Source organism: Pristis pectinata, chromosome 2 (assembly GCF_009764475.1).
Source record: "Pristis pectinata isolate sPriPec2 chromosome 2, sPriPec2.1.pri, whole genome shotgun sequence".
Lineage (NCBI taxonomy): Eukaryota > Metazoa > Chordata > Chondrichthyes > Rhinopristiformes > Pristidae > Pristis > Pristis pectinata.
This window is the reverse complement of record NC_067406.1, coordinates 116,418,058-116,432,197: the sequence shown is the minus strand read 5'-3', so window position 1 is coordinate 116,432,197 and position 14,140 is coordinate 116,418,058. Positions and strand designations below refer to the sequence as shown.

The 14,140-nt window shown below is 37.8% G+C and overlaps 1 protein-coding gene across 5 annotated transcripts in view; it reads right to left on the bottom strand.

Annotated features, from left to right (window-relative positions):
- kiaa1109 (KIAA1109 ortholog) overlaps window positions 1-14,140 on the bottom strand; it is a 285,307-nt gene that overhangs the window by 172,381 nt on the left and 98,786 nt on the right. For all 5 annotated transcript variants that reach the window (XM_052035089.1, XM_052035112.1, XM_052035104.1 and 2 more), the window contains exons 20-22: window positions 13,283-13,482; window positions 11,311-11,541; window positions 8,624-8,761 (exon numbers count right to left, since the gene is read on the bottom strand). In XM_052035089.1, the coding sequence (XP_051891049.1) occupies window positions 8,624-8,761; window positions 11,311-11,541; window positions 13,283-13,482 (569 nt within the window). The remainder of the gene's footprint in view (window positions 1-8,623; window positions 8,762-11,310; window positions 11,542-13,282; window positions 13,483-14,140) is intronic.

Genomic DNA, 14,140 nt, shown 5'->3' with positions numbered 1-14,140 from the left:
ATGTAAAACTTCAATAGATACAGGCCTGATCAATGAAGAAATTAATAGCCTGAGCACAACAGAAGATGGGCAAATATTCTAAACAGAGAAAAAGCCTAAAATCAATAATTCTGGTAAATTATGAAGTGGAGAGAGAATAATCTGCATTTATTTAGAGTCTCAAACTTTATTACATATCGCAAGTCATAAATCGTTATCATATGACATGGCTGTGATTTCTTAAATTAATGATATAGTAAAAAAAGAACCTGTGTTTTTGCTGATTTTTTCATTAAAGCCAAATACAGAAAAATACATTTCAATGCATAAAATGTATTTTAATATTCATTTGCTACTTTTTTACCTTTTCTTAATAGGTCCTCAACCAGCATACTTGTTTTCTCCTTTGTTTTGCATTACATAGCTCATCATGAATTAAACATGTCATTACGTGTTGATGCATTTACCACACCTCAGATTCAGAAGAGTAAAATAAAACTGTTATGGTGGGGTTAGAAGGGATTTCCTCAGCAAAGTGTGAAAATCAAACTTACTATTTATAAAATATTTGCAAATTTATTAAACACCACACTGGACATCTTCCCCCTTTAATCCAGGTGAAGAAAGTACTTTTGAGGCATATTGATCAAGCCATGAAAAAAATATTGCATTGATAATAAGTCTTGTAAAGTCTGCTTTATTTTACCCTTTCCCCATTATTCTGCCTATGTGGGCCATACACACTCAATAGTTCTGCTCAGAGGTACTGCTGAATAACTACAGTCACTTCAGCAAAATTAACTCAATGTGGAGAGGAGAAGTGACACAAAGAATGTTCAAACAAAGACCTATTATTTTCTTTATGAACCTAATATTGATGGGCCAATGCTTGGCCTATGGCCTGGGTACATGATGTGTCACATTTACTTTTCTGAGGGGCAGCAATCAAGTCAATCGAGGTTTAAAAAGCCTGAATAACACCTGGTGAATAAAATGCCTCTCCATTTGTTACACCGAATCCTCTGCTGGGGATATAATTCTGGCAAATGCAAGGAAGCCAGTGACAACTGGAAGTTCCTCTACATCAATTCAATAGCCTTGCAAGCAGACAATTTACACAACTTGAAGATCTGCTTTGTTTGCACAGCTTATTGCACATTCATTTTCACATGCATTGATACTTAACCTTAGGCAATCAACACACAATTTCAAAGTTCATAGCTGACATATACAATAAACAGTGAGGATATCGTAAAAATAGTAAACATACCAGAAGAACATAGACAAACTGATAAAATGGGTGTACAGATGGCAAGTGCAATTTAAAGCAGATACATGTGAAGCAATTCATTCTGGTAGGAAAAATGAGGCCAAACAATATAAACTAAATGGTACAGGAACAGAGAAACTTGCTGTGTATATGCACAAGCCTTTGAAGGTGACAGTACAAGCTGCAAAAAAAAGGCTTATGGGATGACTGACTTTATAAGTAGAGACAGAGTAAAGAAAAAAGGAAATTACATTAAACTTTCTTAAAATATTTTCTCTGCTACATGCAGATCAAGCTGCCCATTTTCTTTTCCATTTTAACAGAAATATTTCTGCAGAAATAAACAGCTTTAAAAACTAACTTCCAGATATCAAAAAACTCATCCAAAAGAAATACATTAAAATATAGTACCCACCTATTGCCACTTCAATTTTTATTCTTTTGGCTCCACTTTCAACTATTTAAAACTGAGGGGACTGCTTAAAATAAATCTTAAAATCAAAAACCTGATAATTAAAATCGAGCTGCAAAATTTCCCAGTCACAAGATTTATATTGCCCTGAGGACAGAAGGAAATGCCGATAGATCTATGCAGAACCTCCAGTTTACACCTCAGAAATGCTAAGCAAGTTTGGGACTCGTGAATGCCGAAGTCCAGAACCTGCTGAGCAAGCTCTGTCAATTCAGCTGGGCTCCACTGCTAAAATACTAGCTATTATGCTGGGGAACCTGTGAACAGTACTCAAATCAGGCCATTTAATGGAGAAGGAGGTGGAGGTGGAGGAAGGTGGAGGAGAGGATGTACTTGGTTTGACTTGCCCACAGGAATTATGAGGCCCTGTTGCTGCATGGGACCTTGTGTTTTTTCAACTGGCTCTTGTCTTTTGACAAGTTCACATCACTGGATTCACTAAAGTCTGAGGCAACAAGTGCAAGCATCGAGGAAGTTCCACGTCAACTAACAAGATGCTGGGGAACTGAGCGGATCAGGTAGCATCTGTGGAGGGAAATGGACAGTCAATGTTTGGGTTGAGACTCTTCCTCTGGACTCAGGCCAAGGTTTTTGTGTTGTGGAGAAAGGGTCGACAAAGTAAATGCACACAAAAAACCTCTCTTAATCATACTACAAATAAAGAAAAATAGAGCAAGTAAAATAATATTGAGGGAAGTATTTCTGACTACAACAAACAAGCAACAAATTCAATGATTGCACGATTTAGGATTACAAAACGTTTTCTACTAATAAAGAATTCTAAAAGGATGATTTAAGAATTCTAAAAGCATGATTTAAAAAATAATCCATATGCTGTTGATGCTGGAAGCTAAAAGAGAAAATGTTGGAAGTACTCAAGAGCTCACAGGTACAGTAGTATCCATGGAAAGAAACTCTGTGGAGACAAACAAACCTTTTAGAATTTTAAACTGAGCAATTCCATTAATTCTGGAACATTTTGGGGACTGAGACATAAAAGGATAAACTTCCAAGGGTACATCAAATAGCAGCAGTTTACAAGTTCACATTATCCCATCAATAAAATTACTGCTGTGAGCACTCAGGTAAAAATAGTCAAAATACTGTCATTTATCAAATGAAAATTCTGGGTGAGAAGGGATGCAAACTGACATATTTCAACATTACACAAATATCTTTGCAAAAACATGAATTTTACAGAGTTGCTCAGTGGCGCAGTTAGTAGAGCTTTTGAATAGATATCATAGGCAACTATAATGTCCCCATTAACTATGCTGAGATACAAGATCTTATTCCAATCTCTCTGAACAGTAATGTCTCCACAAACTTGGGTTTAAAAACTAGTCATTAATAAAACATGGACATTCTCCAAGAGGACCTCTAGCCACGTACACATCCAGACTACTCTAACCATGAAAGTCACAAGCCATCAGATCATTCAGGAGGTGGTTGAAATTGGGAACAACTGGCTAAGTAGGTGGTGGTAACAGGTACTCTCACAACATTTAAGTTGAAATATTTGGGGTTGAGGTAGGTAACCACTTAAAAGATCGATAAAATGGAGAGCTTATGGGGAACTGGCACAGAAGAGGAATTGAGACCAGCATAAGTCAGTCGTGATCATTTTGAATTGTGGGACAGGCCACCAATCTGGTGCCCTTCAATTTTTTTGTGCTCATGTACCTGGACAAGCACTTGAATCACCAACAGATAAAAGATCTTATTCCAATCTCTCTGAACAGTAATGTCTCCACAAACATGGGTTTACAAACTAGTCATTAATAGAACATGGACATTCTCCAGGAGGACCTGGAGCAAATGCTGGTTAAATGGATTAGTATAAGTGGGCATTTGATGGTCGGCATGGACATGGTGAGCCAAAGGACTTGTTTCTGTGCCGTATGACTCCATGAAGACCAAGAGGAGCAGCATCATGACTAAGATAAGGTCATGATGATGTGAGTAACTCCTTGCCCTGCACGATTGACAAGACACTCTGTTCACTCCATGTCTATTACTTGCTTGGTGCTCACTACATCGATAGGGAAGTGCACAAAAAGCCCCTTAATAATGCTCTACCAGGGCTGAGACCAAAATTTGAAGTTTACAAAAAGACTTTCTGGTTAAATTTCTTGGCAAAAAGTATGAAATAACAGGACCCAAGATCAATTAGTAGTTGACCCAGAGCATCTGCAATTAATGAACAATTGTATAGATTATTAGAAAAGTGAGAGGTTACCCACATCGTTAGAAAAAAATGACACACTAAGTTTCCCTTAAATGACGTAGAAGTGTGCAATGTGGATGTTCAAGATTGACGGACACAGTCATTGGAAACTAAAGTGAAGGTGCAATAGACATTTAGGAAGGCAAATGTTATGTTGACCTTTATTGCTAGAGAATTTCTGTGCTAGAATAACCATGTCTTACTACAATTATATAAGATTTTGTGAGACCATACCTGCAGTTTGGTGTACAATTTTGGTTTTCTAAAGAAAGGACACACTTGCTAGAGAGGGAGTGCAGCAAAGATTCATCAGACTAGTTCCTGGCAGGTCCATCATTTGAGTGGAAAGGTACAAAATTCTTATGAGGGTAAATATGGGGAGGATGTTTCCCATGACTGAGAAATCTAGAACTAGAGGTCACAGTCTCAAAATAAGAGATAGGCTACTAAGAATCAAAATGAGGAGAAATTTCTTCACACAGAAGGTAGCAAATTTTTGGAATTTTCTAGCCTGGAGGGTCATGAAGGTATGATATCATTCAAAACTGGGAGCAACAGATTTTTGGATATCAAAGGAAACAGGCGATATGGGGATAGGGCAGAATATGGTGCTACAATAACAAGTAACTACTCAGTATTAATAAAGAATCTGCTTAATGAGAATGATGATAATTTCACAGAACTGTAGAACAAGCCATGAGATGAACTTAAGGTCATTAATTTAATTGATGCCTGCAAAAATAAAAACATAATCACCTTATGTACTTCTACCTCAGTCTAATCACTTGTACTTTAACTTCAATCACATATTTCAACTGCTTCAGCTGAGATCCCTGGAACAATGAATCACTCTAGACTGTCAGCATCAGTTTTAATCTTTCAACACTGAAGACCTTGCAGAGTTGTGACCAGGTGTCTCCAGCATTGTAATGATTATGAAACCTTATTCAGAGCAGTGAAGTTTCTCGGACAAGGCATTTATTGATACACAGTAGTGTTTTGAGAGACAATGCATTCTGGAAGAGACTTCTGTAGAATGAGATAGCACTGATGAAAAGTTATGAACATTAAAGGACTGAATTACCTTCTCAGGTATATTATCATTAAAAAATGACCATTTGGTAACTGCAGGAGTACTCCATCCCCACAGGCATTATAATCCCCTTGGTCATCTGCCCACATTTCTACTTTCACATATTTTACACACCAAAGGAAGAATTCTTTTTTCAACCACTGATGGAGCTTTCAATTAGTTTCATTCTAACACTCCATGGTATTATTGTTCATTAGTAAATAACATGTAAATTATTGGACTAAATAAGTCTGTTATATCATCTGCTGAGTCCTTTACCAGCTGCAGGGCCTCATCAGACCAGTGGTCTGTAGGTTTATGTTTGCACATTAATGCGCAGATAAAGCAGTTGAGATAATTCAGTGCTTAAAATAGTTGAAATAGAATGATTGTTCTGGTGACAGACTTGCTGTGAGTTCCCTTTTCTTCTTTCTGGCAAATAATTATCTCAGTGACAGCGTCTTCCGCTGTGGAGAAGCTGCACAAAAGCTAGCATAACTTTGAATCATTAGTCTTTGGATCATTTCCTCTACAAGGAGTAAATGAGATAAAAATTAGAAACATCAAAGTAATTTTAATAAATCTGCGAACAAAGGTTGAAGTGAAACTCTTATTTATAAACACTAGGTATGTTTTAGAACACATTAGTATCATTGGCTGCTGACTCAGTTATAAGATGGCTTAGCACTACATTGCAAAGCCCTTCCCTCTCACCCCTGCTCTATAGCTGCCACAAACGCTACTGCAGGCTGTGCCTCTTTCACTTTAACAATCTGCTAATGTAAGGGCAGGCCACCATGAATGGACAGGCTTCGCATGCAGAAAGTGAAGCAACAGGTCGCCTGAAGGGATCTTATGAAGGAGACAGCAAAATCAAGCTCTATGAAGATATGGAACCTTTTGGGGGACTGGGCAGATAATGGTGTTGGATTTGCTGTGAACCAAATCATGCTCCAATCATTTCTGCCTCCAGACCCATCCCAGATGTAGCTTAGACATTCTGTACTGCAGCTGTCTACCCCATTTATTTTACAGATTCTTTGTTTTATTTTAGTAGCACTTGGCACCAGATGGATAAGGATCGGACCAGAGGGGATCATTTCTTTGTTCCTGCAGAACAGTTAGCTTCTCACAAGAATCATCTTGCTGTTCCTGGTGGCTTCTCATTGCTCAGTAAGAACAGCAAATTGTTAACAAGCAGTATCTCACTGCATTTGAAGAGCTGCAACCTGGTCTTGGGTGACAGAGACAACTCTAATTAGATCAGCATAAGATTTTGTTGAGGCACTAAGACTGCACATGGCCTACACGTGTGCCTCCATTACAGCTTCCACCTAACCCAGTAGCTGATGGAACTGTTACCGGTCCCTTGCACAGAAGTGCACATCACCTACAGAGTGCTTTCCTGACTTCACAAAACCTCCTGCCAGAGATGAGAGATAGGCTCCTCCTTGTTCTTTTGCATGTCCCAATTAGGTCAGATAGCCCAACAAAGTGCACATGCCTTTTTATAAAAGCCACCACACTGGAGTTGTCATCTGAGTTATCCTGGGCTATGCAAATGTATAAGCTGCCACACCAAATTTCCAATGCTTCCTGTCTCAGAGCAGTGTGCCAGGTATCTCTCCCTATGCCACATGCTCCTCAAACATATTTTCTCCTTCCTTCAAGGTGCCATTTGAGGAGGTGGTGCCAAGCAATGCCATACATGTGCTTGCACATGGGAGAGAAAAAAGGCAGACTTGCTTCAACAAAACTAGAAGACAAATGAGCTTTGTTCAAAAATAAACACAATGCTGGAAGAACTCAGTGGGTCAAACTGCATCTGTTGGCACAAAAGTTGTAAGTCAATGTTTCTGGTGAGACCCTGCATCAAGATTGAGAGGAAACATTGCCAGTATATAACAGTCTGAGGAATGGGTGGGATAGAGGCTGATAGGTGATAAGTGGAACCAGATTGGATGCTAGTGGAAAGGGGTCAGGAAAGGTGAACAAAGGGAGAAGAAACCTAAATGGACAGTTGAGTTTGTGTTGGAGAACTTGGGGGTGTGGGTTACCTGACATTGGAAAATGCAATACTCATACCAATTTTCCCAATATCAGGCAACCCACACTCCCAGAGTTCTTCTCTCACACACACACTCACCTGTCTACCCAAGTTTCTTCTCCTTTTGTGAACCTTTCCCATCCCCTCCCCCTCCACCACCTGGTTCCATCTGCCTATCATCCTCTCCCTCCATCTGGTTCCACCTAATCACCTACCATCCTCAGTCCCGCCCCTCCCTTACACTGCTGTACACTGGCGATCTTTCAGTCCAGATACAGGGTCTCAGCCTGAGACATCGCCTTATATCTTTTTCTTCTGTGGATGCTGCTTGACCCACTGAGTTCCTCCATGCATAATGTTTCACGTCCCAGCATCTACAGTCTCTTTTATCTTCTAAGATTTGTTTGATGCACCTTTTGCAAAATGGATTCATGAAGACAAATGGTATTCCTCAGAGGAATCAAAAAGGTATGTGTATGTATGTGACCATATTCTCGAACTCACCTTGACATATCAATGGTCATTGTTTATTTTTTGCCATTGTTCAGCTTCCTGGAAGTCAGAATTTAAGTTACAAAGGCTGCTCTGGTTAGTCTCCTGGCCTCCTCAATGCAAACCACCACCCTTCTGACATAAAGTTCATCAACAAAGATCTTTAACATCTGTCAGTATACCCTGCGATGTTTTCCCTTCCCCTGTATCCTCTTTCCTCTGATGTTGCTGTAATCTCACTGACAAGGTGAATGCTACACAACAAGCTGCCAGCAGCTGAATCAAATTCACAAAGAAACAATTGGGGAATGTGCTCACAAGACAAAGGGGCAGAAGTAGGCCATTCAGCTCATCGAATCTGCTCCATGAGCTAAACAAATACTATTCCTATCTAGCCCCAAATTCCGGCCTTATCCCCATATCTCTTGATACCTTGACTAATTAGATACCTATCTATCTCCCCCCTTAAATGCCTCCAATGATCGGGCCTCCACAGCTGTACGTGGCAAAGAATTCCATAATTTCGTTACCCTCTGGCTAAAGGAATTTCTCCTCATCTCTGTTTTAAACCGGTACCCTCTAATTCTAAGATTGTGCCCTCTGGTCCTGGACTCACCCACCAAGGGAAACAGCTTAGCCACATCTACTCTGTCCAGTCCTTTCAACATTCTAAATGTTTCTATGAGGTCCCCTCTCATTCTTCTGTACTCCAGTGAGTACAGTCCAAGAGCCGACAAACGCTCATCATATGTAAGCCCTTTCATTCCGGGAATCATCCTCATAAATCTCCTCTGATCTGCTTCTATATATGGAAGCACTTGCCAACATTACACGTGGCCTTCTTGTACGCTCGTTGTGATCTAAGATTGTGAATTTTTTTCCCCCCAACATTGCTACAAAGTTTTCACATTCCAAAAATGGTGGTTTTCAAGGCAATTATGCTTCATTCAGCTTTTTGTCACTCAAGACATGAATAATTAAAGTAAAAAGAAAATAGGCTTTCAAGCCATACATGCCTACCAACATATTACATGCACTAATGAGTGCTTTTCTGGGCTACTTACCGGGTAGTTGTCGCTTACAAAAACGTAAACAGGTGACAATATAAGCTGCAGCATCGTCTCCTTGTAACCCTTCTTCATTTCAAAACAAAGCCTCTCCAGGAATGCTGTGGGGCACTCTGAACCATCACCACTGCAATGCTGAAACACATCAAAATTTTAAACCTCAAACCATTGAACTAACCCAAACTACGATTTCTTAATCATGTAAATATATAAAATTTAGTAGATTTTAAATGACAGACTAATAATTTAAACTTTGTTAATCTAGTTTAATTGGCCATATACAAGGATCTTTTAATATAAGCTTTCACATGAAAAGCTGGGTGGACACCCATGAAGGGCAAAGAGGCAGCAGGTGTTCAAATGGATTCAGTTTTCCACAGTTAAGAGGAATCGAATCATATTACGTGAAAAGGCAGTAATGTATTCAATTAAGGCAGATAATTGGTACATAAATTAAGCATTCTGATTAATCCCTTCTAAGAAATTCTGCGTTCTAATAGCCATTGCATGTCTTCCATGTACGAGAACAACCAGATCCCTGGGTACAACAGCATCTTACTTCTCAGGACTGAGAATGACTCGCTTCCACTCTGATTTTGTGGGTTCTGTCTAATTAAACAATACTTGCTATTCTGTTCTTCTTACAAAGTAGAAAACATCATATTTCCTCACATCATACACCATCTACCAAATTTTTACCTACTCATTTAACCCATCTATAGTAAATGAAAATAAAATAAAGACTGTAAATACAGTAAAGTGCTGGAAATAATCATGTTAGACTTGGTCAGTGGGAAGCGAAATAGAATTAATGTTTCTGAAGAAGAATTATTGACCTGAAACATTAACTCTATTTCACTTTCTACAGTTGCTGCCTGACCTGTTGAGTGTTTCCAGCATTTTCTGTTTTTAATATACCAGATTTTTTTGTGTCCTGCAGTACCATACTGCTATAGTGAAATATATGTGGAAAAAAAGATTGGCAGTCAAATCATGCAAACTGTTTCTTCACACTTTCCAGTAGAAGGTCATCTGTCTGGTATCCTTCATTTGGGAAAATTTAAGAGAACAGGAAAAGCAGAAGACACACCAGCAACCGATTATAGACGTTATACTACCACATGATTACAATTTTAGTGAACAGTGTAGTTCCTTATCAGGAGTGACTTCCGTAAATCAAATGGAGATATGCCTACAATTATGTAGATTTCCATAACATAACATGAGATGTAAGCTACATGTAGCTCAGCAAAGGTACATAGACATAGATTAAGAAGTTAACTACTTCCTCTAGTGCTCCAGCATGGCCTCTAGTCATTTAAGGAAAAGTTTATTTGAAGATCAAGATCTCAAACCCAGCATCAAGCTCATGGAGCAGTACCCCAAATCTTCTACATCAAAGAAAATGCTTTAACGATGTTTTCAAAGCTTCCTTTAAAAAATGTAACATCCTCACCAATTCATAGGAATCTCTGGCACACAATCAATTAAAGCGGAGAAGTAGCATCTAGGACGTTAGCGAGAACTGAACTGTTTTGTTGACAGCACAAGGAAACTTAAAGCAATAAAAAGATCATACCACTCATAAGAACATAAGAGTAGTCTGCCATTTGGCCCGTGCCTTCTCTGCCAATCAAAAAAGTTATGGCTGATCTTTTACCTTCGTCCCACTCTCTTGCACTAATCCCACATCCCTCGATTCCCTTAATATCTAAAATCTTTCTTCTTCTTAAATATATGGAACAACTGAGCCCCACTGCCCTCTTAGGTAGAGAATTCCAAAGACTCGCAAGCCTCAGGTGAAGAAATTTCTTCTCACTTCTCATACTACCCATTCACCCTGTCAAGCACCACCTGCCACTTCAGTGACAAGAGTCTGCAAACCTACATAGGACTCATCAGCAACCTCAGAACTTACATAACTGAAGTGGAAGCAAATCACCAAGGGGCAGCCTCATTACATTTCCTTTTTCCCTTTAAAACCAAGAACACAACATTTTCTACATTGATATTTTGACTGAGTTATTTTTATGAACATCTGCTACCACACCATGTAATATGTTGGTAGCTGGCATTTCCATTTTGGTATTCTCGCACTCAATTAGAACGTCTTTTAATTCTAGTGCCATTTTTAGTGTATTAAAAGGTGACAAAGTTATGACATTATGTGATTAAATGTAGTCAACTTATGTATTTGCATATTTTCTGTAACCATAAAACCATTTCAGGGATAGCGACAGTAAATAAAGCTGATTATATTTTACATTTACACATCACAGTATTTATTGTCCGTATCTAACTGGGCTTCAACTGCTTGACCTGGTAAGCCATTTCAGAAAGCAGCTATGAGTCAACCAAACTGATGCAGTTCTGGAGTCATACAAAAATCAGAATGGGAAAGGACAAATTTCCTTTCTTAAAAGAGGACTTCTTTTTTTTGAAATAATGATCTAGTATTATTATAGTTACCATTACTGATACTGGTTTTGCTTTCCAGATTTATTTAATCAACTCATCCCTCTAAATTAGTTGCCCAGAACTCTGAATTTACTAACCCAATAATATAATCGCTCTACCAGCACTACACAACTATATCCAGTTTCAAGTGTGGATACAAATCATAGATTCAACAGCAGCTTATTTAAAGTACAAAGGGAATATCTTTCCTGATGCATTTCACTTACCACTGGCAGTCTTCCATGTACTTTATATAAATTAATGAGGACAGAGATATCCCATGGGCGGAGTGTAAGTGGGTGAATCTGCTTACTTCCACCCTCAGTTTCTTTCTTCTCATTTTCTTCAACACCAACTGCTGTCCATCCAGAACTAGAAGATGTTGACAATGACAGCACAGGACTTGCCACAGCTTCCTCAAAATCTGTGTACATGTCGTCTTCTCCAAAGTAGTTTTCCTTTTTAGAAGTAAAAAGACATCATACAAACGTGAAACGTTTATTCAGGAGAAGCAAAAGTGTAACATTACAGCAATTGATTGATGTTCTGCTAATAGCCAGAAAAAAAATTGCAATTGAATATTGTATGTTAAGGTGAAAAAAAATCGAAACAAATTAAAATTTGGATCTCCCAAAGTAATCTCTTGGATTAAATGACTCAAAAAAAAGTCAATTTTTTAAATCTAAGTTAACACATGCTGCTCCATGCATATCCTAATCTAGTAATAGTATCCTCCTGTGATCTTAACTGGATATGTACCTATCACAAATATACTTAAACATCTCCTAAGGTAAACCAAGGAAATATTTAGTGAGACAGGGGTTTATACGAATTAATAACTTGCTTTATTTCACAATAAGGCAAACATAGGAGGAGCAGCAGTTCTAACCATATTCATTGAATTCCAACAACATAACTTACTCTCAAGTCAGGTTGCAACTCTTAAAAAGTGAACAATGCTTCCACCTCATCAGTTGTTCAGCTTACTCAAATTCAACAGATGACTTTCGATGATTTCTTTGACTTTTTTTAATTTTGGACCCTGCTTTTTACAACTCTATTTGGAAAACCAGTAGTTTACAACATTTCCACTTATAAAAAAACCTCAAGTTCTCATTCTCTTGGCTCTCTCATAAAAAGAACACAAACCTTAACAAAAATGTGCAATTTATTTTACAATTACCAATAGAATCTAACAACTTGCTTTTCATTTATTCTCTTCAGAAAACAACTTTCGTTTTGCATTTATCCATGTCTATTTAACTGAAAATTTTAAATAAAGACAAAAAAAATTCAGTGAATTCAGATCAATGACCCTCCATCAGGACTGAGAATGTTTTGCTTAAACATTTGAAGGCTAGTTTTATCTCATGTTAAAAATTGATCAAAAAATCATGAAAACCAATACCAAGCTAATGTTTAATTATTCCTGAAATTGAATAGTTATGTCTACTGTTAGTTCCAAAGCACAACAATGTTATTACTTTATTGTGTAGCTGAAGTTCAATCAAAATATATTGTAGTTAATTATGCAAACAAAAGATAGGAATGGAAGAATTACTAAAATATATTTTCTTTTACATTAAACTAAGAAAGCAAATTCTATATACTTTACATGGCAGTACAACACACACAATCATACCAACATGAAATTGTTGCATAATTGTGGCCGACAACTTAAATCACAAATCTAATTGCTATGTATATCATGAGTTTCCGAGTTTCACACTTAAGCTATTTAAATGGAAGGTGATCCAATTCAGCAATTTCTCCTTTCATATATTAATTAGTAAGACTCTTAATAGTAAATAGAGGATGCAGCAGCTGCTTCAACCTGTTCATTAGCTGCTACTTCTATACTCTCACTCTTTCTTGGAAATGGAGGGTGCAGACAAAGGAAAAAACAAACAAGACAAAGAGGGATGAAGAATTCTCAATCCTGTTTACTCTCTAGCAACTCTGCTGCAAGTGTGACTGTATAAACAGGTGGCTTGTAAACATCACCAAAACTAAACAGATTGATGACACTTATTATCAAGACTCACTTGTGAGATACAGAATATTAACAGTGCTCTTGAGACATATGCCCACATTCTCTGTTCCTACAGAGTGGGACTCAACTTAAAAGACAAGTAGTAAATTTCAAATAATTTAGAAAATCTGGTTTAAACATCAGATTAACAAGTAAATGATCTTTACCTTTATACACAACAATGCTTTAAGCAATGGCCCATAAAGAGTGATTTGTGAATCTGGAGCCATTTCTAATTCCACGTGTAGTTTATCAGGTAAGAGTTCAGATGGATCTATCCGCAGTTTTTGTGAAACTGAAGGAGAATGCACAATTCGCTCAGCAGCCTTCTGTGATGATCTTGATGTCAACTGCTGCATTTCAAATACTTAAGAAAAAAAGGTTTATTTAATAAAAAAAAAGCATATTCTACAGATAGGGTTGTTATTGAAAATAGTCCTTTATTTGTCAATAGATATTCTCAGCTATTCCAATTGATCCTTGAACAACCTGAAGATGCTACATGACACACAACACAGCTACTTGAAATCATTTCAGCACCAACTTAACTTTTGCATTCATCATGGTAGGTTGAAATACAGGCCAATTTTCTAATTTAAATATAAAAAATATTAAAAATGGAATTAAAAAAATGGACATAGGGGAAATAAAGAAATATGGAAAATAGAATTAGGCTATGTGACCCTGCCCCACCATTCAATACGACTAAGGCTGATCATCCAAATGTAGTACCCTGTTCCACCTTTCTCCTCATATCCCTTGATCCCTCTATCCCTCAGAACAATATCTAAGCCTTTCATGAATATATTTAATGACTTGGCTTGAACTGCTTTTTGTGGTAGGAAGCTCCACAGGCTTATCACTGCCTAGGAGAAATTTCTCCTTATCTCAGTTTTAAAATGTTTACCCCTTATCCTTGGATTTTGACCCATGTCCTGGACCCCACAGTAACTTGGATTACCTTTCCTGCATCTAAGCTGTTCAGTCTTGTTTTGTGAAAGCTGTTCAGATGAATTTTGTAGGTT